This window comes from Giraffa tippelskirchi, chromosome 7 (assembly GCF_054371585.1).
Source record: "Giraffa tippelskirchi isolate mGirTip1 chromosome 7, T2T-mGirTip1v1.2.pri, whole genome shotgun sequence".
NCBI lineage: Eukaryota > Metazoa > Chordata > Mammalia > Artiodactyla > Giraffidae > Giraffa > Giraffa tippelskirchi.
Window position 1 is genome coordinate 82,272,263 of NC_137281.1, and position 27,929 is coordinate 82,300,191.

General features: G+C 38.4%; 1 protein-coding gene and 1 pseudogene across 2 annotated transcripts in view; both read left to right on the forward strand.

The window, feature by feature from the left end:
• SPESP1 (sperm equatorial segment protein 1) overlaps positions 1-27,929 on the forward strand; it is a 128,484-nt gene that overhangs the window by 78,094 nt on the left and 22,461 nt on the right. The window contains exon 1 of one of the 2 annotated variants that reach the window (XM_081511928.1): positions 21,042-21,245. The exons of the other annotated variant lie outside the window; for it this stretch is intronic. Within the exon in view, the coding sequence (XP_081368054.1) occupies positions 21,173-21,245 (73 nt within the window). The 5' untranslated portion in view covers positions 21,042-21,172. Of the gene's footprint in view, positions 1-21,041; positions 21,246-27,929 lie in introns of those variants that run through there. 2 annotated transcript variants of the gene reach the window in all.
• LOC145512419 (small ribosomal subunit protein uS11 pseudogene) lies at positions 6,688-7,233 on the forward strand (annotated as a pseudogene).

Here is a 27,929-nt window from a genome sequence, read left to right on the forward strand (position 1 = left end):
GATAAATGGAATAAATGCACAGAGTTCTTCCTCAGTCTGAGTGGTAGAATTTGGTGTTGGAAAATTCCTAGACTGATAATCAAATCAGAATCCAATGCATTATAGTTCTGTTTTTAGAAGCGTCCTTGTTTAACCCATCTTGGTGATGATTCTTCCATGTGTTCTAGAACATTGAAAGAAGACTTCTCTGGATGGCATTTTAATTGTACCAAATTTGAATTAACCACTCCATAAGTTGGATTATTTAAAATGTATATATGACCAACTACATGCTTAGCATCAAAATTTATTTTTTCTGAATGAAAAAATTTGCAGCAACATGGACGGACCTAGAGATTATCATACTGAGCAAAGTAAGTCACAAAGAGAAAGGCAAATACCTTATGATATCACTTATATGTGAAATCTAAAATGCAACACAAGTGAATCTATCTATGGCACAGAAACAGACTCAGACATAGAGAACAGACTTTTGGTTGCCAAAGAGGGAGGAGGGAGGGGGAGGGAAGGACTGGGAGTTTGGGATTAGCAGATGCAAAATATCACATATAGAAAGGATAAATAACAAGGTCCTACTGTATAGCACAGGGAACTATGCTATAATGAAAAAGAATATGTATGTATAACTGAATCACTTTGCTGTACAGTGGAAATTAACACAACATTATAAATCAACTATACTTCAATAAAATTTTTAGAAAACAATTTTTTACAGTGCACATTAGAAAAAACACTTCCCTCCATATTTTACAAATAGAACTTATATTTGTAATTCCTTTCTAAGATCATTTTTATATGATTTTGATTATTTTTCATGTGTCAAAAAGAAATAGAGTTACATCCCACATATAAAGGCTGGGCAGTTTATGCCATGCTACTTGGCATTATTAAGAATGGGACAACCAGTTGTACTGTGTCTCTTGAAGAGATGCAGAAGGCAGTGCACAGCTGCACATAGGCAGTGCTCTTGCCTAAGAAAGAAAAAATCTTGAACCTGAATCTAATCAACCAGTCGATCCAACAACACTTTAAACAACATCACAAGGATATAATCGGCCTAAAGCTACTTTTATGTTAAAGAATATCACTACCTTTCAGATAATTGGTATACACATTTGAACTAGTTTCAGAAAATTAAAAAAAATGCTAATTCACTATAGGCAACAAGAATTCATCTTACTGCACCTTGACTAGAATTGCTTAGTATAATTAATTTTTAATAATGTATGCTATTTGAATTAAGCAAAATGGCATTTGTTATATTAATTTGCATACAGTTGAGGCTAAATATATTTTTGCCTATTAACTATTTTTTCTTTTTTTTGAACTATTTATATTTTTTGCCTGTTGGTCTGTTTGCTTCTTGATGGTTTTCTTATTTCTACATGAGATCTTTATTTGGTAAAGACATTTGTTAGTCATCATATTTGTTGCAATCTTTTTCTAGCTCCTAGTTGGTCTTTTAATTTTGTTTATAGTATCATATAGATTTCAAACATTTTAATGTTGTTAAATATGTTGCTACTGTCCTTTGAATTTCTAACATTGCTCTTTAGATATGCAACTCTTTTTTCTATTTATGGCTTGATGCTTATATATGTACCTCCTTGATCTACCTACACATTTTTTGCCATAAGGTATGAAATAGGTATGAAAATAACTTATTTCCCCCCAAATAAAAAACCAGGGGCTTGAATACTATATTGAATAATTCCTATTTTCATGTAATTCTTAGTAAGTGAAGTTATAATGTTATTAAGACCTCATGTTCCTTCTATATTATTGATCTAGAAAGACCAGTTTTGCCGAAACCTGAATGGCTTTTGTCTGAATATATTTTGCTCTATTTTGTTGTTTCTTTAAGGTAGAAATGGGGACTAGCTTTCTCCTCCCTTATATTCCTGAGTAACAAACAAGGAGATCAACTCATTGGCACTGTATCTTAGTGAATATTTTGCCTGTTTCACATTTTGTAAGTTAATATCATTTAATTTTCACTGGCAGCAATCACATTTTGATTTCTGTTTGCATGCATTAGTCTAAAGTTAGGAAAGTCAGTTTCTTAAATCTCTAAAGGTGAAATCCTGACTGATTCTGGCTTTAAAATATACCCCTAAAGGGAAGTTCAAAATAAAAAAAAATCAATTCACAGTGAGAATAAATAACAGCCAGCATGTCTATTGAATTAAAGGACCATATGAAGTAAAAAGAAGGTGAATTTTGTCATGGGAGGAGGGGAGAAGAGGGCTGCCTGCCTGGGGACAGCGCCAGAGCAGAGCTGGCTGCCCAGACATTCCAGAGTCGCTGGGAGATCCAGGGAGAGCCCAGCAGGGCTGCATTCTGGTATGCTGCTGGAAGATGTCTTTTAATATATTTAAAACTCCATGGTGAAAACACTGTCTGCCTCAGATATACCACTGGGTTTAAATATACTAAATGATGCCAAAGACGGAGCATATGACAAGTTTATATGCACCTTCTACAGCCATTCCTGCGTGTCAGAATTGAGCACAGGGACTGAGTAGAAAAACCATCCAGTGAAGATAGTGGAGTTGTGTTATCCATTGAATTATTAATACATTATTAAAATATTTCACTCTTCACGCATCTGACATGTGCATTCCTTTACACATTAGTAAACAAACAAGTCAAATTGTTCAAGCTAAGTTATACAAACTTTTCAAAGGTAAGAGCAGAAAATGTTCATTGAGGTCACACACCCAGCTAGACTGGAATGTCTAAATAAATTAAAGATGCACCTTAGTTTACCATGCTTCCATAATAAATATAAAGTGTTTGTATTGACATTGTATTTTATGTTCTCTCCCCATGGGGGGTAAAAACACTCATAAATGTCTGTCCATAGAAGCAGAGAGTATTAATGATATCTATATGACTCATCACTGAAGGGTAGCCTGGGAAGAAAATGGAAAGCTTTGGAACAACCTGTGCCTTCACTGGACATGTAAAACATCTCCACCTGATGTCATTAACAGCATAATGCAACACTCTGTGACGACGCCTAAGGTCTGTTTATATATTGGACCAAGGTGGAATTGGCCATGTAGATGAGTGATACAATGCAACATCTTCAAGTGTGTGCTATAGGTCTCTCCCCAACCACAACCATTAACTCCTGGGACCCTCTGTGGGTCTCACTTTGCCCATGAACTGACAGGGATGGGGCATTAACCCCTGCATATTCTTGCTTCTGGTCTAGCTCCCAGCAAACTCTCTGTGCACTCACTGAAGAGCATTCCAGAGGGGCCCACAGTTTACAGAAACGCTGTCTGGAAGGTCTCACAGACATTCATTTATATTTAGAAAAAAAGGAAAAGAAAACATTTGGGAGAACCATGGCTACTTTTGTGTGCAAAATAAAATTTTGCACAAAAAGATGTTTTGCCCTTTAAACAATAGCTTCTTTTGCTGCTGAACTTCTAGACCCACATTTTTTAGACCTTGAATTACACTTGAAAAACGAGCAAGAACAGATGGTGAAAGATGTCTGCAAGGTTGTGGAAAGTACTGACGTCAGAATCAGAAGAACAGAGTTTAAATTTCTGTTCATTTAGTTTCTGACTGTGTGATCTTGAGCAAGCCACTTGACCCATAAAAGACATAAACAAAATGGAAGAAAAAGTTAACTTTAACAGATACACACTAAGGCATTTAACATCCTGTATCCTCTAAATAACCTTTACAAGATTGTTTTCTGTAATAATCAGTAATAATAATTTTCTTGATTTGTTCTTTAGCTTTATAACAACTATTTAAAAAGAATAATCAATATAAATCTTAAAGAAATTTCACACGTGAAGTAAAATTTGCACTTACCAATAAAAAATATATTTCACAATGGACACAGTATTTCAATTTTCAATTTTAAACACAAGTAAAAACTCCAAGTCAAACCAATCAATCCTAAAGGAAATCAACCCTGAACATTCATTGGAAGGACTGATGCTGGAGCTGAAGCTCCAATGCTTTAGCCACCTGATGAGAAGAGCCAGCTCTTTGGAAAAGACCCTGATGCTGGATAAGATTGAGGGCAGGAGGAGAAGCGGATGACAGAGGATGAGATGGTTGGATGGCATCACCGACTCAATGGAATGAGTTTGAGCAAACTCCGGGAGATAGTGAGAGACAGGGAAGCCTGGAGTACTGCAGTCCATGGAGTCTCAAAGAGTCAGACACCACTGAGCCACTGAATAACAACAGGAAAAAACTCCAAGAGATCATGAAGGGTGATGAAATTGAAGTACCTCAGGCTCTGCTTCTTCATCTTTATAACTTGTGTCATCTTGCTTATGTCAAATTTACCATCTAAATGTACCTGAAATCATATCACAAGCTCTGTGGGCACATACAACATCAAAGAGAACTTGAAGAATCATGAATGGTTTGAATTGAACCTCAAAACAAAAGTACATAGGGGAGTGTTGGGGTCAGCTATATAACTGAAAGTTCTTCAAATTAGTCTCCACATAAAGTATGTTGCTTACCAAAGTATGTGACAAACAAATGTGCTAATTCAGAGCTTACGTGTATGTTCTTAAAATTCAACAATAACTACTATTGTTTAGAATGTAGGCCAGTAACATTTTTGGGGGGGGGAGGGAAGAGTTTTTTTTTTTTAATTTTAATGAAGTATAGTTGATTTACAATGTTGTGTTTATTTCTGCTATACAGTAAAGTGACTCAGATAAATATCTGAGTCATATATATATATCTGAAGCATATATATATATATATATATATATATATATATATAGTCTTCTTGTGTCGGCAAGATCCCTGGAGAAGAAATGGCAACCCAATCCAGTATTCTTGACTGGGAAATCTCATGGACAGAGGAGCCTGACGGGCTACAGTCCATGGGGTTGCAATTCAGACATGACTTGGTGAATAAACCACCATCACCACCACTATATATATATAATTCAGATTCTTTTCCATTAGTTTATCACAGGATACTAAATATAGTTCCCTGTGCTATGCTGTAGGAACTTGTTGTTTATCCATCCTAGATATTAATATAATAGTTTGAATCTGGTGATCCCAAACTCCCAATGCTTCTCTCCCCCTGGAGAAGAGTATTTTATCATTGACATTTTTTAGAATTGTCAGAAGTAGTGATAACAAAAAGCAGATCAGCTTTTAGTCAGTTTTATTATTTTAAAATTCTCTTCCATGTTTCCCTGTTGCCTGCTTCCTTTGCTCTTGGTAATCCACCCTTCCAAGTTACTTGCATTTTGTGACTTTAACGGTGAGATAACCACTGACTCAGTCCCGCCCTCAGCCACCAGCTAGCCTATCATGGTACAGGCCTCATATTCACAGAGAGTTTTACATTTAGATGTGCCATCTATATGAGGCTACACTTGTGGCCACAGAGATAGACCAGCAAGAATGAAGGAAGATGTTCACCTTACAATTTTTGACTTGTGTCGTTACTGGACTGCTACATGTACATTAATTTTGTTTAAAAATCTGAAATTTTCTTGTGATTAGCACAAGCATAATGGATTGTACATTTGAGGTATTTAAAATAGGTGTACTACCCAAAGCAGAAACTAACACCACACTGTAAATCAACTATACTCCAATAAAACTTTTGAAAAAAGTTATAAGTAAATATTAAAATGTACCACAATTTTTAATAACCATTTTGTCATTTCTACAAAATGACAAAGCAATGGGTGTATTGAGCCTGTAAGCACTGCTGAAGTGACCAATCCTATGAGTTTTCCAGGGACTAAGGGGTTTTCCAGGATATAGGACCTTCAGTGCTAAAATTGGGACAGTTCAGGCAAACCCAGGTGGTTTGCCACCCTACCTGAGCCCCTCGGAGAGCAGCACACCATGATATCATGGAAGACTGGTTTCTCACTGGCTGAGTCTTCTCTGGAGAGATGGAGAAGCCAGCCATTTCTCCTTGATGCTGAAACAGGCTCTCAGACTAGGAGGCTTCAGCCTAGAAGCATGGCCGCCTCTGTATACCGATGTCCTCTCCTTCTTAAACTGACCACCTCTCTCTGACTCAAACAGAGCATTTGTTTGATGACAACAGCAAATGCTATTAGGGAATGTCCTTTATATAAGTCACTGAAAAGTGTTTTACAACTAAACACACAGTGAATGTAGAAATTTTGCGATTTTTAAAGAACATAGCAGAGACTTAGGTTTCTGAAGATCCCCGAGGCTGCTGCCACACCTGTGTGATGTAAATCAGAAAGCCCTAGATTTGGGGTTCCAGAGTTGAAATTAGAAGTGTCCAAGATAGTTGGGGTATCCAAACCCTTGAATATGTAATGAAATAAGAGGCTTGGAGAGTATATTATCCTGCTAAAACTGTACCCCATGTGAGTTAAATAACTAAAAAATCAATACATAGTGTTACTGACAACCAAGCTATTGTCTTTTGGTGATTTTGTGCTGAAACAGATAGTTGTAAAAGAGAATGATGGTGTTTTTCATGCATCATATGTTGCCCTCAAAGCAATGGCATGATCTATAAATAATGATTTGTGGCAGGACTCAAGCATTGAAATAAAGTCATTTGTGAAAGTTTCATGAACATCTTTGCCTGTTTTTATTTTCAAAACAGTAAAATAAAAGACATTTAAACCTGAAAGATAATGTTAAAAGAATAGGTTACAGCTTTCTGGTGGCAGAGTCTGGAAAAGATGTATAGAAATGATACTTCACAAGGGGAATGAAAAGAAGGAAGAACAGGCCATTTTCTCCTTCAGGATTGGCCCTCAAGTGGCTGAAGAGAAAATGTATATGGTATGTGCCACATCTTTGCATCCTTCAGTGACACTTTTGTCCATGTCACTGATCCTTCTGTCAAGGAAACCATCTACTGTGTAACTGGTGGGATGAAGGTGAAGACTGCCTGAGATGAATCATCTCCATATGCTGCTATGTTGGCTGCCCAGGATGTAGTCCAGAGGTCAAGGAGCTGGGCATCATCGCCGTCCACATCAAACTCCAGGCAACAGGAGGAAATAGGACCAAGACTCCCGGACAGGGGTCTCAACCAGACCTCAGAAGCCTGGTTGCTCAGGAACGAAGATTGGGCAGATTGAGGACATCACACCCATCCCCTCTGACAGCACTCACCAGAAGGGGGTTGCTGTGATTGCCATCTGTGAACAGGACTCCTCAAATTATTATTGTTTTCTGTTAAATTGCCGTGATGTAAGCTCAAAAAAAAAAAAAGACTAGGTTACAGAAACTTCATGAACTGACCACTTAAAATTTGGCCTTTTGCCACACCTGTGAGACTTAAACTGCAAGGTCAGTCAAAACAAAGGCAGTTGTTGCTGATGAATGATTGAACATGCATTAGCTTTGTGAAAGCGGAGGATCAGATAGGAAGGTCCCACTACTAGAACACTAGCATCTGTGTTTGTTGGATGGTATATTGGTACAAATTTTTGGAAGGTCATTTGACCTTATAAACAAAATTTTAAATGCAACCTCCTCTGATTGAGCAAGGCCGTTTCTAAGAATTTGGTACATTGACATAATGGCACAGATTTGCAAAACAAGGAAAGCTTATTGCTGAACATTGATAATATTTGTGATAGTTGTCCATCTAGACAACCTAAATCTAACAGTAGAGTTAAGAACTTTATTGTAGTTACCAGAGGCAGAGGTATGGAGAGGGAGAATTGGATGAAGATAGTTAAAAGGTACACACTTTCAGTTATAGGTACTAGAGATGTAATGTACTGGGGATGTAATAAATGTCATTAACACTGCTTTAATTTATATAAGAGTTTAGAGAGTAAATCCCAAGAGTTCTCATCATAAGAAAAATATTTTTTTTTCTATTTCTCTACTATTGTTACCCATATGATCACTAAGTTTATTGTGATAATCATTTCATATGTATGAAAGTCAAATCATTGTGCTACCACACCTTAAATTTATACAGTGCTGTATGTCAACTGTATGTCAATAAAACTGAAAGAAAAACAACTTTATTGGCGTTCCACATTGAAGAATACTATTTAGCCACCAGGAGGAAGGAGGTAGGTTTATGTGCATTGGCTTGGGAAGAAGGCTGGAATATACTGGGGAGAAGATGACAAGTTGCAGAGCAGCATGCATCGTGTGGTTTTATTTTGTAAAATAATTATAAGAAAACAATCTGAATACACATTTGTGTGTGTACTCATAAATCATTTAGGAAATATGTTCATGGCAAACTGTTGAGTGGTTAATGCTTGGAAATGGGAGCAGAGGTGCTTCATTTGAATTTTTTAGGATGTACTTACATTACTTTTTCTGTTTGGAGGCAGAATTTCCTTTTTGTTTCTTTTAAGGACAAGGAAGCATGTTGTCAGTTAGGTTCTGACTGAAAATCATTGTACTTCTTTCTTGCATTGACCATATCAGAGACAAATGGCAGTGGTGACTGGATATAAAAAGATACCATGGACAGTAGGTAAAATCAGTCCTCTCCATCTAAAGAGAGAGCTCTCTATCCTACAGTACTTCTGGCAAAAAGTTTCAACCAGGTAATGTACTAAACTCACTGATCAAATAAAGATAATATTTTATTTAAGAAATTAAAGTTATCTATTTGTATCTATTTATATTGCTCTGTTTCAAGTTTGGAGGATGAAGAATGCTTTTTCCTCTTACCCAAGTTATTTCTCATTTCCTGGGTCTTCCCAGGCCTACATCTGTCTCTCTCTAGACACTACTCAATTAAAATAAATTTTAAGATATTTTAAAACAGGAGGCAGAAGCTATCTCACGAATGGTTCTAAAAGAAGTGTTATTTCTGGAAGTTTCCAAATGGGCTAAGGAAATAGAGTGGGTCAGCACATACTTGTGGGATCCAACAAGTAACCCAACAATTGTTAAGAGACTGAAGAGCAACTACCCAGAGACCAAAGACCAAGAGTAACTCACCAATATGGCACTTGTATCTCCACCTGTTAACAATGCCTGTCTATCCATTTAGTACCTGTGAAAGCAACCCAAGAACTAACAAAGTATTAAAAATATATTACTCAGTTACTTTGAATAATAGCAATTTAATCTTGAAAAAAACATCATTTGAACTCTTTTAAAGGGATTAAAAAATGTTCATTGCAGTGTACAAACACAAAATTACACATATAATAAATGAACATCTTGCTAAATTTTCACAAATGCAACTCTTCCATATAAGTAGCATCCAGATTAAGAAACAGTACATTATCAATACCCCAGAAACACCTAATTTTTTTAAACGTCAGGGGACAATATATTTGTGGACCTGTTTTTGGATTGTCTTGGGAAAGATAAATGTCACAATATTGAATTTTCCAATTTATGAAGGTGGTTTATCTCTTACAAAGGGAAGCTTTGTAATTTAACAGCCTTCCTTGGAAATGCTGGAAAATCAGGAAGAGTGACTAAGTTCATCGATTTCTTCTGAGAGTCCCTGCAGGGAGATGTCCTGCTTCACCACTTCCTCCAGGAAGGATATGGATATGCTCCTTGGCTTCAAGGTATGGGTAGACTTGCCAGGTGGAGCCTCCGGTTTTCTAGCCATCACCCTCATTTTACCATCCCAGTCACTGCAGGTGTTCCGTGTCTTCCTCCCTGCACAGAACATACTCCATCATCTTACGTCACTTTTTTTTCTCCATTTCCTCTGCCAAGAATTTTTAGGTTGGCTCAGAGCAATGCACTTTGGTGATCTTCCATCTTAGTGTGGGGCTCTTGGTCCAGCCTCCTTCTTTGCTGGTTATTCTAGTGGTGCTGCTGGCTGTTCCTTGCTGATTTTGACCTCCTATCCAGGAACTTTCCTAAATTTGTTCTTCATACGGGTATGTCTTCAGGGCAAACAGGGATATATTCTTATTTTTTATAGAAGTATACTTAATGCACAATATAAGTCACAGGTATACAACATAGGATGCACAACTATTAAAGGTTACACTCCATTTATAGTTATTATAAAACATTGCCTGTATTCCCTGTGTTGTATAATATATCCTTGTAGCTTAATTTATACCTAATGGTTTGTACCTCTTAATCCCTACCCCTATATTGCCCCTTCCTTCTCTCTCCCCACAGGTAACCACTAGTTTATTCTCTGTGTCTGTCAGTCTGTCCTTTTTCTTATAGTATTCACTAGCTTGTATATTTTTAGATTCCATATATAAGTGATACCATACAGTATTCGTCTTCCTCTGTCTGACTTATTTCACTTAGCATAATGCTCTCCAAGTCCATCCATGTTGCTGTAAATGGCAAAATTTCATTCTTTTTTTTATGGCTGAGTAGTATAGCGTTGTTGGAGAAGGAAATGGCAACCCACTCCAGTGTTCTTGCCTGGAGAATCCCAGGGATGGCGGAGCCTGATGGGCTACTGTCTATGGGGTCGCCCGGAGTTGGACACGACTGAAGCGACTTAGCAGCAGCAGCAGCAGCAGCAGTATAGCATTGTGCGTATGTATACCACATCTTCTTTATACATTTATTTGTTGATGAATGTCAACAAATATCTTGGCATGTTCCATATGCCATACCTTGGCAATCGTAAATAATGCTGCTATGAATATTAGGGTACATGTATCTTTTTGAATTAGTCTTTTAATTTTTATTGGAGTATAGTTGATTTACAATGTTGTGTTAGTTTTAGGTATAGAATGAAGTGAATCCGTTATACATATACTTATATCCATCTTTTTTAGATTCTTTATCCATATAGGCCACTACAGAGTACTGAGTAGAGTTCCCAGTGCTATACAGTAGGTCATTATTAGTTGTCTCTTTTATATAGTAGTGTGTGTACGTAAATTCCAATCTCCTAATTTATCCCTTCTCCTTCTTCCCCCGGGTAACCATAAGTTTATTTTCTACATCTGTAGATATAGCTAGAAGTAAATCTATACCCAGGAGTGGAATTTCTGGGTCATATGGTGGTTCTGTTTTTAGTTTTTAAAGAAACTACCATATTGTTTTCCACAGTAGCTGTACCAATTTACATTCCTACCAACAGTGTACAGTGGTGCCCTTTTCTCCACATCTTCCCAACATTTGTTATTTGTGTTCTTTTGGATGATAGCCAAACTGACAGGTATGAGATGCTATCCCATTGTGGTTTTGTTCTGCATTTCTCTGATGATTAGCAATCTTGAACATCTTTTCATGTGCAGGTTGGACATCTGCTTTTCCTCTTTGAAAAAAGTGTCTATTAAGGTCTACTGCCCATTTTTTGATTGGATGGTTTGTTATTTTTATGCTGAACTGTATGCGCCAAAAGGGATACATCCTTAACCTGAAATGCTTCCCTCTAATTTCCATGATAAAATTTTTAACATAAAAAAGGAACAAATTGAATAGTTCATACAAATCAGCTAGAGTTAACAATTGTTAATGTTGACCATATTTGCCACACTGATCTTGTTAAGATGTTGTAAAATATAGATATTATCATATTTCACCCTAAATATCAGAAGGCATCTCTAAAGTTAATACCTTTTCCTACATAACCAGAAAACATTATCATCTCTAACAATATTAACAATAATTTCTTCATATAATCTAATATCTAGAAGTTAATAAAGATTTTCCAACTGTTTCCAAAATAACTTTATACCTGGTTTATTCATGGTATTTCATTGTATGTTTCATCTTTTTTATGTGGACCATTTTAAAAGTCTTTATTGAATTTGTTACAACATTGCTTCTGTTTTTTATGTGGTTTTTTTTTGGGGGGGGCCACAAAGCCTGTAGGATCTTTGTTCCCTGACCAGGGATCAAACCTGCACTGCCCGCATTAGAAGGCGAAGTCTTAACCACTGGACCCCCAGGGAAGTCCCTGTATGTTTCATCTTGAATACCTTACCATTCACTTGCTGAAGCACAGCCGTCTAGATTTGTCTGTTTGCTTCTTCATCTCTTCTACTTCGTTTCACCTAGAAGTTAAACATTTTTCGGCAAAAAATACTTCATAGAAAAGGTGATATATCCTTTCTATTTCATCATATTAGAAGGCACATGAATCTGGTTCTCTTAATATTTGCAATGCTAAGATTGATTCTTGGGTTAAGATGATAACAGCCTGATCCTAGGATTATAAAATTACAATTTCCTGCTTGTGCATAGCAAGTAATCTTTGAGGTGAAATTTTGCAAATATGTAAAACACTGGTTCCCCATTGATCTTTCACATAATGCTTTTAACATCTTTGTTGATCCTTGCCTGAATAAACTATTTCACTAAGGGATTGTAAATTGATTTCCTAATTCTATTATTTTTTTACATTTATTATCTAACATTCTTCTAAGACTAAGACTCTCTCTCATCAGCAAAGTTTAGTTGATTATGCTGATAATAATTCCTAATGGAAAGCGGAATAAATGCCTAATTACTTTCTTTTAAAAACCTGTTTTCAAAGTAAGAAAGTAATTACCAATTTTCAAAGTTAATGTTATAGCCACAACCACTGATAAGAAGTGAGTTTGTTGTTTTATTCTTATTTGAATATTTTCATGGATTTTTAGTATGATATCATTATGAATTCTAAATATTTTAAACAATAACATTAAGTATTTTTTGGTGTTCACATTGTTATACTTTTGGCCAGTAAAACCCCTTCAAGCTGGCTTATTCCTTTGACAAACTTAAAAGCCTTTGAAAGTTCTTTACTTTCTGATATAACAAGATCACCAGGCTCACCAGCTCATCAACTTGAACAAGTTTCTTAAACTTTCCAAGCTCCAGCATCTTCATTTATAAGATACTAGTAGTGGTACCTACCTCATAGGATTAATATGAAAAATAAATGAGACAGTGTTGTTTGGCATGGTAACTGACATTCAGTAGGCAGGTAAGGAGTTACAGTATCTTTCATTATTATTGGTCCAAGTTCTGCCTTTAACAACACTAGTGTTCTTGTTGTTTAGTCGCTCAGTTGTGTCCGACTCTTTGCAACCCCATGGACTGTGGCTCACCAGGCTCCTCTGTCCATGGGATTTCCCAAGCAAGAATTTGGCAGGTGAATTCTTTACCGCTGAGCCACCACGGAAGCCTCAATAACACTAGTAACCTTGGATAAGACATTTGTCCTCTTTGGGCCTCAGTTTCTCTCTCTGTACAATGGGAGATTTAAATTTGAGGTCCTTTCCACTTAATTTTTTTGGGTAACCAGATCAGTGGTTTTGTATGAACTTAACAAGAAAACAGAAACAAAACAACAGAGAAGTCCCAAGAAGGGAGTTTATGAAAATCCCATAGCTAACATCATGGTGAAAGACTGACAGTTTTCTCCTTTCTCCTGAAAGTTTGATCCTTAAGATCAGAACCAAGACAAGGCAAGAATGTTCTCTTTCATCACTGCTATTCAACATTATACTGGAATTTCTGGCCAGAGCAATTGGGAGTTGAAACAAGTTGAGGAAGCATTGGAGGAGTGCCCTAGGATGGAGCACATACCTGAAGTTATTGATATTTCTCCCTGCAATCTTGATTCCAGCTTGTGCTTCATCCAGCCTGGCATTTCACATGATGTACTCTGCATATAAGTTAAATAAACAGGGTGACAATATACAGCCTTGACGTACTCCTTTTCCTATTGGGAACCAATCTGTCGTTCCATGTCCAGTTCTAATTATTGCTTCCTGACCTGCATACAGGTTTCTGAAGAGACAGGTCAGATGGTCTGGTATTCCCATCTCTTTCAGAATTTTCCACAGTTTATTGTGATCCACACAGTCAAAAGCTTTGGCATGGAAAAGAAATGCAAAAAAGCAAAATGGCTGTCTGAGGAGGCCTTATAAATAGCTGGGAAAAGAAGAGAAGTGAAAAGCAAAGGAGAAAAGGAAAGATAGTCCCATCTGAATGCAGAGTTCCAAAGAATAGCAAGGAGAGATAAGAAAGCCTTCCTCAGCGATCAATGCAAAGAAATAGAGGAAAACAATAGAGTGGGAAAGACTAGAGATCTCTTCAAGAAAATTAAAGATACCACGGGAACATTTCATGCAAAGATGGGCTCGATAAAGGACAGAAATGGTATGGACCTAACAGAAGCAGAAGATATTAAGAAGAGATGGCAAGAATACACAGAAGAACTGTACAAAAAAGATCTTCATGACCCAGATAATCATGATGGTGTGATCACTCACCTAGAGCCAGACATCCTGGAATGTGAAGTCAAGTGGGCCTTAGAAAGCATCACTACAAACAAAGCTAGTGTAGGTGATGGAATTCCAGTTGAGCTGTTTCAAATCGTCAAAGATGATGCTGTGAAAGTGCTGCAGTCGATATGCCAGCAAATCTGGAAAACTCAGCAGTGCCCACAGGACTGGAAAACATCAGTTTTCATTCCAATCCCAAAGAAAGGCAATGCCAAAGAATGCTCAAACTACCACACAATTGCACTCATCTCACACGCTAGTAAAGTAATGCTCAAAATTCTCCAAGCCAGGCTTCAGTAATATGTGAACCGTGAACTTCCAGATGTTCAAGCTGGTTTTAGAAAAAGCAGAGGAACCAGAGATCAAATTGCCAACATCTGCTGGATCATCAAAAAAGCAAGAGAGTTCCAGAAAAACATCTATTTCTGCTTTATTGACTATGCCAAAGCCTTTGACTGTGTGGATCACAATAAACTGTGGAAAATTCTGAAAGAGCCAGTATTACCTTGATGCCAAATCCAGACAACGATGTCACAGGAAAGAAGACTATAGAATAGTATATAAACATAGACATATTCTCAACAAAATACTAGGAAACCAAATTCACAGCATAGTTAATACAGATTATACACCATCCTCATATTTTCAGGGGCTGTGCGCTGACCTTAGCAGAGCCAAAAGGAAAGGGGGAGGGTTTTCCTGGACAAAAGTAAAAACACTCTGAGGCTCACATTCTTGTCCCCTTCCAGCTAGTTCCATTTCTTTGCCATGCATTTATTAAAATGAAATGAAAACATCCCATGGAGCCAGTTTAGAGTCCTGTACACTGTGAATAAAAAACACATTTTGCCTACCTCAAATAGAACAGAACCTGTTGAAAGGGTCAGTCTGCCTCATCTCTATTTTCCAGGTCTCATTTTACAAATTGACTTCAGTCCCTTGTCTGCATCGTACATTGCTGAAATCGGTTTGTAAAATGAAGTAGTTTTAACAGTCAGAGAAAGACTGGTAGGCATCATTCCTCCAGACAGCCTGCAATAAAGAAAATCTCACTTGGAGAATAAAGGCTATTGTCGTTTAGAGTGTTTTTACATGCTACTTGGTGCATTTAGAAAACAAAGCATGAGGGTAAAACAAAACACACAATAGCAAAACATGCTTCCGCACAACAAGATCAGAATCCTGTTCCTAGACGCATAGCTGGAGGGATGTTTGGAAATAATTGCCGAGTATAATACCAGCCTAACCATTGGTGGGGCTCTGCTGCCCCCCGGTGGCTGTAGCCTTTCTGTGGCAACTCCAGTGCTCTAGTGCAGAAGAGCGATTTTTAGAATGGAGGAGAGAATGGATGGATAGGGTGATGATTGGGATTCATTCATTTATTGATTCAATGAATAAATATAGAATTTAAACTATATTTCCAGGCATTGTGCCAAGTGCTGTTAGAAAATGACATTTAAGATCCAAGATCTGAAAATTGCCTTATCGTTAAGTCAAGGGCCGTGCTCAGGGCTGCCCTGGGCGTTGGTCTCAGGAGAACAGCAGGAGATAGCAAGGACTGGGGAAGTGACCGATGATAATGGAGGCAGGATTTTCCAAATATGTTTCTTCCCCCAGGGGCACAAACGTATCTTATAGCCTATTATTACTAATTGAAATCCATTGGGTTAACAAGAGAAAGGATAGAAAGTAGGTAAATGTGAGGTTTAGATATACACTAGAAGGTTTATACAGGGAAAGTTTGAGGTGGGGACGGGAAGAGAGAATAGGCAAAACCCTTTGCTTCTCTGAAAAAAATAAGCAAAACAGATTAAAAAAAAAAAAAACCAGGATACCATATTTAACATGGCTTATCCTCAGAGATTATGACAGCCAGTATTAGTAAGTCACTGTAGTATTGACGGGTATGGAAACTGGTGCATTCCATTTGACACAGCAAATCTAGCATTAGGAATTCATTGTCCAGAACTACTTGTAGAGGTATGTAGAGAAAAGAGCAGATGATAAGACCACGTGCCCTTCATTTCACCTAGGCTTAATGATGGCATCGCAGATGCTTATTCCTTAGGGGTCCCTTCTTGAGATTGAAATTGTATTGGCAGTTGTCTGTGTAACCAACTGTGGTTACCAGTAACCAGTTGTGGCTGGTTACTACTCTTATCTCCTGTTATGATTCTGTAAAAACCTTTATAAAATCCCCAGCCTTTTAATTTCAGTTGACCTCAATCATTCATTTGCTGAGCTCCTGTTGAATGTAAGACTTTGGCTCGTTGGGAAGAGTACAATGAAGGGATGTCTTAGATTTGGTTCCCTGCACTCAGAGACCTTGGTCTAGAGAAGTTTGACTTGTAAAAACATAAGCTACAGTAATTCAGTAAAATAATGGCTATAATATAGCATTATGGAAATATGTGATAAGGAAGACACAGTTCATTCTATTAGAGAGATAAGGAAGGGGTGGATTCCTATAGATGTTATATTTGAGACTTGAAATATTTGAGCCAGGTGGCACTGTGGTAAAGAATCTGCCTGCCAATGCAGGAGACACAAGAGATGTGGGTTTGATTCCTGAGTTAGGAAGATCCCCTGGAGTTGGAAATGGCAACCTGTTCCAGTACTTGTGCCTGGGAAGTCCTGTGGACAGAGGAGCATAGAGGGCTACTGTCCAGGGGTCACAAAGAGCTGGACATGACTGAGTGACTGAACATACACACACACCACTGCCCCACCTTCTCTAAGCTTCCAGATTTTGAAAAGAAAGTTATTGTTTTTATTTCTATTATATGAGCAATGCATGTTTGGAAAAATCCAAAGGATAAGAAAAATAGAGTAAAATTCTCCCTTTAAAATCATTGGTTCCCTGCCCAATCTCATTTCTTTTCCTAAAAGCAAACAATACTCTCAGCTTATTGTGTTTTTTTCAGAATGATTTCTAGTGTATTTATGTGAATATATAACTCGGCTGTGATTTTACGTAAATGGCTATACGTGTTTTTCTGCACTTCAGAAAAAACTCAGTACCATATTTTGTAGATTTTTCTATGTTAGTACATACAGTTTAAACTCCTTCTTAACTAGAATTTCACAGTAAGGCTATTTCACCATGTCCATTTTGATGGTCCATAAAGTGAGAGCAACAAAGGTCTTATCTTATTTACATAAACAAAGCAAGCAAAAAATCCACCTCAACTCTGGACCTAACAGACACCTTTTTTTTTTTCATATTTATTTATTTTTATTGAAGTATAGTTGATTAGAAATGTGTTCATTACTGGTGTACAGCACAGTGATTCAGTTATATATATATATTTATATTCCTTTTTCATTATAGTTTATCATAAAATATTGAACATAGCTCCCTGTGATATATTATAGGACCTTGTATTTATCAACTTTGTATAATTTGTATCTGCTAATCCCAAACTTCTAATTTATCCCTCCCCTACACTTTTCCTCTTTGGTAACCGTAAGTTTGTTTTCTATGTCTTTGAGTCTGTTTCTGTTTTTTAAATAAGTTCATTTGTATCACATTTTAGATATATGTGTTATCAAGTGGTATTTATCTTTGTCTGATTTACTTCACTCAGTATGATAATCTCTAAGTACATCCATGTTGCTGTGAATGCATTGTTTCATCCCTTTTATGGCTGAATAGTATTCCATTATACTTAATATACCATATCTTCTTTATCCACGTCTCTCAAACAGATATCTTATTTTAAACTCTCACTTAAAGCTCCTCACCCAATTCCCTTGAACTCTACTCTGGAAAGAGAGACATAAACAATCTTTGCAACCTCCAAACCTGTCCAGGATTCTGTCTGCAAACTGCAAACTCTCTTCTCTACTCCAAGAAATTTTACTCTGCATGGGGGAAGTAGACCTTCCATCTCCTGAATCCACCCCCAATCTATGGATTTTGCTCTCCCACTGTCCAGTTTCCTTGATTTTTGATATCCAAAGTAAGTATGTCCACTAAAACGTCAACAAAACAAGTTTACAAAACAAAACTTTCTGCCTAAGCAGTAGCTCCTACAACTGTGTTTTGACTTTCAGTCCCACCATGAATTGGTAAAAACTCAGGTTCACTTTCATGCATTGGAAAAGGAAATAGCAACCTACTCCAGTGTTCTTGCCTGGAAAATCCCAGGGACGGGGGAGCCTGGTGGGCTGCCGTCTATGGGGTCGCACAGAGTCGGACACGACTGAAGCAACTTAGTAGCAGCAGCAGCAGCAGGTCCTCTTTTAAGTCTCTGAGATTCTAGCTGGCCTTCCCTAAGGCAAGTGCATTGATATCTCAATGGTGGAATGAAAGGGAACAGGACAAGGAAGCCCAGATGATATCTCAAACATGATCTACTAGAATTTGAACATTTCCCCAAGTTAGGTATACTTTATAAGCATCATTTCAATGGTTGCCCAGTATTCTAACCAACAAATATAATTTACTATTCTCTTATTAAAAAAAATTATAGATGATCTATTATGGTTAGCTTATGACATAGTCCCCTCACCCTGAATTTGTATAACTGACACAATCAGTCAGTCAGTCAGTTTGGTTGCTCAGTCATGTCCAACTCTTTGCAACCCCATGGACTGCAGCACGCCAGGCCTCCCTGTCCATCACCAACTCACAGAGTCCACTCAAACTATTGTCCATTGAATCGGTGATGCCATCCAACCATCTCATCCTCTATCGTCCCCTTCTCCTCCTGCCTTCAATCTTTCCCAGCATCAGGATATTTTCAAACGAGTCAGTTCTTCACATCAGGTGGCCAAAATATGGAGTTTCAGCTTCAATATCAGTCCTTCCAGTGAATATTCAGGACTGATTTCATTTAGAATGGACTGGTTGGATCTCCTTGCAGTCCAAGGGACTCTCGAGAGTCTTCTCCAACACCACGGTTCAAAAGAATCAATTCTTTGATGCTCAGCTTTCTTTATAGCCCAACTCTCACATCCATACATGACTACTGGAAAAACCATAGCTTTGACTAGATGGACCTTTGCTGGCAAAGTAATGTCTCTGCTTTTTAATATATTGTCTAGGTTGGTCATAGCTTTTCTTCCAAGGAGCAAGCGTCTTTTAACTTCATGGCTGCAACCACCATCTGCAGTGATTTTGGAGCCCAAGAGAAGAAAGTCTGTCACTGTTTCCATTGTTTCCCCATCTATTTGCCATGAAGTGATGGGACCAGATGCCATGATCTTAGTTTTTTGAATGTTGAGTTTCAAGCCAGCTTTTTCACTCTCCTCTTTCACTTTCATCAAGAGGCTCTTTAGTTCTTCGCCTAAGGGTGGTGTCATCTGCATATCTTAGGTTATTGATATTTTTTCTCCCTGCAATCTTGATTCCAGCTTGTTTCATCCAGCCTGGCATTTCACATGATGTACTCTGCATATAAGTTAAATAAGCAGGGTGACAATATACAGCTTGACATAATCCTTCCCCAATTTGGAACCAGTCTGTTGTTCCATGTCTGGTTCTAACTGTTGCTTCTTGACCTGCATACAGATTTCTCAGGAGGCAGATACGGTGGTCTGGTATTCCCATCTCTTGAAGAATTTCCACAGTCTGTTGTGATCTACATAGTCAAAGGCTTTGACGTCGTGAATAAAGCAGAAGTAGATGTTTTTCTGGAACTCTCTTGCTTTTTTGATGATCCAGTGGATGTTGGCAATTTGATCTCTGGTTCCTCTGCCTTTTCTAAATCCAGCTTCAACATCTGTAAGTTCACTGTTCACTGAAGCCTGCTGAGAGAATTTTAAGCATTACTTTGCTGGCATGTGAGATAAGTGCAATTATGCAGTAGTTTGAACATTCTTTGGCATTGCCTTTCTTTGGGATTGGAATGAAAACTGACATTTTCCAGTCCTGAGGCCATTGCAGAGTTTTCTAAATTTGCTGGCATATTGAGTGCAGCACTTTCACAGCATCATCTTTTAGGATTTGAAATAGCTCAACTGGAATTCCATCACCTCCACTAGCTTTGTTCATAGTGATGCTTCCTAAGGTTAACTTGACTTGACACTCCAGGAAGTATGGCTCTAGGTGAGTGATCACATCATCATGGTTATCTGGGTCATGAAGATCTTTTTTGTATAGTTCTTTGGTGTATTCTTGCTACCTCTTCTTAATGTTGTCAGCTTCTGTTAGGTCCATACTGTTTCTGTCCTTTATTGAGCCCATCTTTGCATGAAATGTTCCCTTGGTATTTCTAATTTTCTTGAGGAGATCTCATCTTTCCCATTCTATTGTTTTCTTCTATTTCTTTTCATTGACCACTGAGGAAGGTTTTCTTATGTCTCCTTGCTATTCTTTGGAACTCTGCATTCAAATGGGTTTATCTTTCCTTTTCTCCTTTGCCTTTAGCTTTAGCTTCACCTTTCCTATTTGCTTCAAATGCCAAATGACAGTAGAATGATTGACATTGAATTCTTTGACAACTTTTCCTGTAGCTATAAGAGGATCATCTTCAATGACTGCTCTCAATTAGTCAGTTGTTAACTTCAGATGGCTGGGCCACTATGCTTCTCCATTATGACACTTCCAAGTTGTTGTAACGGCCAGGTTATTTGTCTGTCTTTCCACCAGTCACTTGCTTCTGCACAGGGGCCTTGTTTTAGGCACAGCAACAAGTCCAGTTCCTGGAATATGCCAAGGCCACCACACCCACCCTTTAACGCCTCAATATTCCACTGGGCATCAAGAGTTTCCCCTGCCTTCCCCTGATAAGGGCTTCCAAGGCTTAGCGACCGTGTTTAGGTGGGCGGGGCCAGGCGCCGTGGCCCCACCCCCTGTGTGCTGCGCTAATGGGGGCGTGGCCACGGCCATTCGCGATCCCTTCCACCCTCCCACCCTCAGGGCTTCTGCGCTTGCGTGTTGGGGACAACCGTTGCGGGGCGCCCGGGGCTCTGAGGAAGGACGGTCATCCCGCCAACCCCTTCCCCTTTCCGACTGAGGTACCCGGCCTGGTGGCCCCAGGACGTTCCCGACGCATGGCGGAGTGCTGTGGATGATGCCCATGAAGTTCTTAGTCCTTCTAGTTGGGCTGCTGCTATGGCCTTCGTCCCTGCCAGCGTATCGAAGTGAGTGACTGGCCAAAGGCGGCTGCCACTCCAGGGGACACTTGTGGGGGAACCTCCCGGGGTTCCCGAGCCCGCCTGAGACCGAGCTCTTCCTTTTCTTGGTCCTACATGCCTCCCAAACCCCGTTCTCCAGGGGCTCGGCCTCAGGTGCCGAGTTGTGTCCCAGTTTTGATCCGCCCCACCTGAGCGCGGTGAGGCAGTGATCCAGGCTTTGGGTCCCAAGCGTGGCTGGGGTGAGCCGGGCTGGGCACCTGGGACTGCGCAAGTGACCTCACCCCAGGCAGAGACAACCCTTGTTCACCTGGCCTCGTTTACCGGAGAGTCGCTGCAGGTGTGGTAAAGCAGGGTGGGAGCACCTGCGGCCAGTAGGCTGGGGCGGCTGGGTTTTGGATGGCTGCCTGGCTGGATGGGCATGGTTTTTACATTGTTCGCTACATTTTCCCCCGTAAATGTAATCTTTCGTGACATGTGCAAAAGTATGAAATACCAATTTTATTGTTCGTTTTCTTGAAACACAGCCAGCCCATTCTTTTATGTATTGTCCAGGTTGCTTTCCCGCCTTTTAACAGCAGAGTTCAGTAGTTGACAGGGAGACAGGATGGGCTGCAAAGCCTGAACTATCCTCTCTCTGGCCCTTGACAGAAAGACTTGGAGCCCATGTTTAAACAGGGAGAGTGTGTGGATTGTGGACAGCTGTCTAGGACACTCGCTGACCTATGCACACCCACTGAGCATCCTCAGGTGCACAAGATTCAAAACCTTAGCAGAGCAGAATTATGACTTAACGACTTGTCCCTCCCCAGTGGCTGAAAACCAATATGGTCATATTTAGGGGTGCTGAGACTACTATATTAATATCACATGAACACCCGTGAGGTATTTAAGTGTCTGATATCTGGTATTCCAGATAGACTATGAGACCTATTCATCTAGACTAACTTTAGTTCATTGTAGTATCTAGTGATGTTGGGGTTTGGTTTAACTAACTAAATAAAATTTAACAGTAGGTGTGAAAAAAGTACTAAAGTGCATGCTAGTTATGCAGAGCTATATTTCAAACTTGTTAAAAGCTCTTAGTTAACAAATTTCAAAAATGAAAACACAGCACAACCGAAGTCATAAATAGTAGTGGATAAAGTTCTGAATAAAGTGCCCTAGGTAACTAAAGTTAGCCCTTTCAATACTAGCACTTAATGATTGTTAGTTGTTTTAAACAAAAGTCTTTGTAAAATTCTTTTTTTGCTGTAAAGAACAGAGCATACTGAAGATGATAATTGTCTTTTCTTGCTGTTACTAGTGATCATTATTACTAACACCAGAGATTGAATTTTGGTAGTTGTAGAGCAGTAGGTCACAACTGACTAATATATATGCAGACTTCAGCTGAATTGAAATTAATACTGTCACACAGTACTCTCTGAGACTGCTTGAGAGCAATACCTAGATACTCAACTCAGTGCGATCTCTTGTCTAACTCCAAAACTTCATGGCCTGTGCTCTTTGTTTGTACTCTCTTAACCTAAACTTTCTTAAGGCTTGTAGGAAATGAAAAGATGCTTCTCAGAAAAAGGAATGATTTTGTGTGAAGATACAGATGATACAAGAGAAAAGGAAATATATATACAGGTCATAGATCACAAAGATATCTTAGAAAATGTAATTTACATCTTTTCCATAGAAGTAGATTAAGGGATATGTAGGGCAGTGCTAACATGGCTACTTTTCCTGTGAAACCAGGTTTATCATTGTGTTTGATTTAAATCAGGTATGTATTCTTTGTTTCGTATGTCTGCTCTTCCAACAGTATTGTCAAGAGAGCCATATAAAAAACTGCTCCCTCATGCCAAATAAAAAACACATTGGTTTTTTTAAGGAAAAGTGCATCTTTAACAATTTTTTTTAGAATACAAGATAGTTTTGAGGTTATCTTACACAAACATCACAAGAATTATATTATTGTATTTGTTGAAAACATCAGTACTTCTTTGGCATCTGTCTTTGTCTTTAGGAAGGCTTTAGTCCTAATGGACCACAGAAGGCAAGGGAAGTAGTAAGGCAGTAAATGTTCATATCTATTGGCAGCTGATTGGAATTGAAAGGGAAAGCAGATTGCTTTTATTTCAAGAACATTGAAAAGGTGAAATTGACTTGGTTCTGGTGCTGCAAGTTCATTTTTCACTATTTCAAGGCTCAAGGCCATGGCACGTGAGAGAGTCTTTCAAACCTGTGAATGGAATATTATGACACACTTCATTAATGTTTTAGATAATGAGGAGCGTGTCTTCTAATGCAGATGTCAGAGGGTGGCCTTTGGGGGTATAGTAGTTTCATTAGCCTATTAATATTTTATGGGAAAAATTCTGTCTTTCTGTTCTTTGGAGCTGTTGTCTGTGTTCTTTTCATAGGGTCTCGTGTTTTTTAAGACTTCTCGTTTTCTGACAGTAACCAGTTGTACCAAGACCACTTTGTATATTCTGTGTTCTGAATAGGATTAGCCATCCTTCTGAGAAGACAAAATAGTACATGGTGTTAGAGACCCGAGTACCTGGGAGATATATCAATGCTGAGGTAATATTATTCTTTAGGTCATTTTACTCAACAGAACTAGAAAAGATATTTTACTCAATAGAACTAGAAGAGATATATTTCATGGTCATGAATTTGTTTGGGTTCTGATTAAATTTTAACATTACTCATAAGATAACTTTCTGATTTTTGACTCTTCACCTTAACTAAATTTGTATTCCTTTTTCAAAATATAATTTAGTTTAGTTATTTTGGTTTTCTCTTGCAGCATAAAAGACCACCCTCAAATTTTATCATTTCTCATGATTCTGTGGGTTGTCTATACTCAGCTGAACAGTTCTGCTTCATGTGGTGGAACTGAAGAAGCTCAGTTTGGATGAGAACATCCAACATGGCTGCTCATCTTTCAGGGTCTTTCTCTACATGACTTCTCATCTTTAAGTAGTCTAGCCCAAGTGTCTTTATATCATGGCAGCTTGCTTCCAAGACAGAACTTTATAAGCCCTCAATATGCAAGTTTTTATAAAGCCTATGCCACGTCAGATTTGCTAGTATCCTATAATAGGCCAAGACAGTCACACAGGGAGAATCTATATTCAGTGTGAGAAGAGACACATTAACCCAAAACATAAATACCAAGAAGAACAAAGCCATAAAGTTATGTTTCTTCTTTTTTCAGCTTCTTTGAGACATAATTGATTAATAAAATTATAATATATTTAAAGTGTACAATATGATAATTTGACATATGTATTAATATATATATTAACTCCCACCATTGGATTAATTAACACATGTCACCTCACATCTTTACCTTTTTGTGTGTATCATCAACTATTGTTACCATGTTATACATTAGATCCTCAGGCTTTATTTTTCTTATAACTGAAAGTTTGTATTTTTTTTTACCAGTCTTTCTCCCCATTTCCCCTATACCTAACCCTGAAGTTGTTTCCTTAACATGAACAATTAATTAATATAAACATAATTACTTGTTTGTTTTACCTGGCAGCATAAGTTAAAATCTGAATTAACAAATTATAGGAAAACTGCTGCATGAATAACAAGATGCGACATTTTCTTTTCTGATCATTCTTTGAGTATGCCCTACTAATGAAGCATAGTCATTACAGCTTTGAGTTGGAAGTACTTCAGCTCAGTTATTCAAGTTTCTTTTAATTTGAAGGTGTTGGTGTTTTAGCTGGAAGTTCTTACATGCTGACAGCTTTCAGGTATTAATTCTTACTTGCAACACTTCTGTAGAGTATGGGAAGTCTGTTCTTTATGAGCTCATTTCATGACTTGGATGGGAAAATACAAGCAATTTGTTCTCCAGAGCTAAGACATTCAGGCAGAGTCTGGCCCATCTGTAAATGATTCAGTGCGTGGGTATATGTTAAGCTTTATATACATAAATTCTTTGTTGACAAAACCATTCATTCTTGTGGTAATACAAATCCTAGTTATATTTGAATCTTTTAAAAGATGAGCATCCACGATTCTTGTTTTAAATTGGGTGCAATCACCAAGTACTATGTTAAGATTACAATAAAAACATATGAGTTCTAAAGGGCAATGACCAATCATATTCCTTTGAACTTTAACTACTTTTGTCTGTATCTGAAAAGTTTAAAAGTTTATCTTTCCTTATTTACTGAGCTACTGTTTCCCCCAGTTATATTGAACATTTTGTTGTTACCTTTAACTTACCAGGTATTTATTGTTATGGCAGTTTTTTTATTTAATGATATTATTGGGCTTAAGACCTTAGTTTTTAAAAACATAAATTGCATTTTAAGCACATGATCAGATAGCACTCATCTTATTTTGTTGTTGTTCAGTCGCCAAGTCGTGTCTGACTCTTTGTGACCCTGTGGACTGCAGCACGCTAGGCCTCCCTGTCCCTCACCATCTCCTAGAGTTTGCCCAAGTTCATGTCCACTGAATCGGTGATACATCAAGCCATCTCATCCTCTTTGCCCTTTTCTCCTTCTGCCTTCAATCTTTCCCAGCATCAGGGTCTTTTCCAATGCATCAGGTGGCCAAAGTATTGGACTTTCAACTTGAGCATTAGTCCTTCCAATGAATATTCAGGGTTGATTTCCTTTAGGATTGACTAGTTTGATCTCCTTGCTGTCCAAAGGACTCTCAAGAGTCTTCTCTAGCACCATAGTTTGAAAGCATCATTCTTTGGCACTCAGTCTTCTTTATGGTTCAACTCTCACATCCATACGTGACTACTGGAAAGACCATAGCTTTGACTATACGGACCTTTGTTGGCAAAGTGATGTCTTTGCTTTTTATACACTGTCTAGGTTTGTGCCAGAGTCCCGCTCCAGCTGGTCCTGGGGTCCCCAAGGGATTAACGGCGTCGGCGAAAGGAAAGGAGACAGAGAGTTTTTTGATGGCCCAAGGACCATAATCTTTATTGCTTTAGTCTCTATTTATGTAACACATGTTCTTCTACGTAATGATTCTTACAATATTTTTCCATTCAGATCAACATCCCCTGATTCTAAGATGTGTTAAAAGTTTTCTTCCTAGTCTGTTGTCACATTTTGGTTACATGTTTACCCCAAAACCTATTTTTATTTTACTAGAACATAGTCTATGAATTATATCATTCCATTTACTTTTTCTGTATAGCCTGCTACTACAGCAAATACAGCGTCTTGCTTCAGTGAATAAGTACTGTAGTGGTGGCTAAGGGTAAAAGTTTCTCATAGTACAGCCATTGTCAGTGGTGGCTTGTTTACCATCTACCCACATAATACAAGACTATTTCTGGCAGGGGCAAGTCTTTTGCAGTTTACCTTGAAACTACAATACAATTCATGTATTTCTTTTCCGTTTATGCTTAGATTCTGAGGAGAAAAGGCAATTGGCTTAGTTTCTGTAATTTTCCCTGATACATGACCCAAGTTTTCCAGTCATCAATAACAATCTCCTCATGAGGCCAGGTCACAATAGGCTTAGGGCTTGTTTTCCAAGTGATCATGGCCTTATTCCCTGGCTGAGTGTTAGGGACCCACCAGCCAGGGGCCTCAGTAGGTTTAATCATTTTTGGAATGTTTCTCTGGGGCAAGGGATCATTTTTCTTTTTCCTGGACTCTCATGACTTCATCATGGAAGCCCCTACAACTCCAGCCATCAAAGAATGAAACAGAGTTAGCCACAACAAAAGCATAGAAACAGGAAGGAGTGAAGGTTCTGATCCAGGAGAGAAACCACTTTGCAATTTCTTCTTGAATGGTGCCGTGATTTTGTCATCCGGCAGTAGTTCCAGAACGGCTCCCAACAGGTTTGTCATAGCTTTCCTTCCAAGAAGTAGGCATCTTCGAATTTCATGGCTGAAGTTACCATCTGTAGTGATTTTAGAGCCCAAGAAGAGGAAATCTGTCACTGCTTCCACCTTTTCCCCATCTATTTGCCATGAAGTGATGGGACCAGATGCCATGATATTAGTTTTTTTAGTATTGAGTTTTAAGCCGGCTTTTTCACACTCTTCTTTTACCTTCATCAAGAAGCTCTTTAGTTCTGCACTTTCTGCCATTGGAGTGGTGTCATCTGCATATCTGAGGTTTTTGATATTTCTCCTGGCTGTCTTGATTCCAGCTTATAATTCATCCAGCCCAGCATTTCACATGATGTGCTCTGCATATAAGTTAAATAAACGAGGTGACAATATACAACCTTGTCATACTCCTTTCTCCATTGTGAACTAGTCAGCTTTTCCATATAAGGTTCTTGACCTGCATACAGGTGTGTCTTCTGCATTCCTCAGAAGACAGGTAAGATGATCTGTTATTCCCATCTCTTTGAGAGTTTTCCACAGTTTGTTATGATCCACACAGTCAAAGGCTTTAGCATCATCAATGAGATAGAAATAGATGTTTTTCTGGAATTCCGTTGCTTTCTCTATGATCCAGTGAATGTTGGCAATTTGATCTCTAGTTCCTCTGCCTTTTCTAAACCCACCTTGTACATTTGGAAGTTCTTGATTCAAGTACTATGGAAGCCTGGCTTGAAGAATTTTGAGCGTAACCTTACTAGCATGGCAAGTGAGCACAATTGTCTGACAGTTTGAACATTCTTTAGTACTGCCGTTCTTAGGAATTGGGGTGAAGAATGACCTTTTCCAGTCCTGTGGCCACTGCT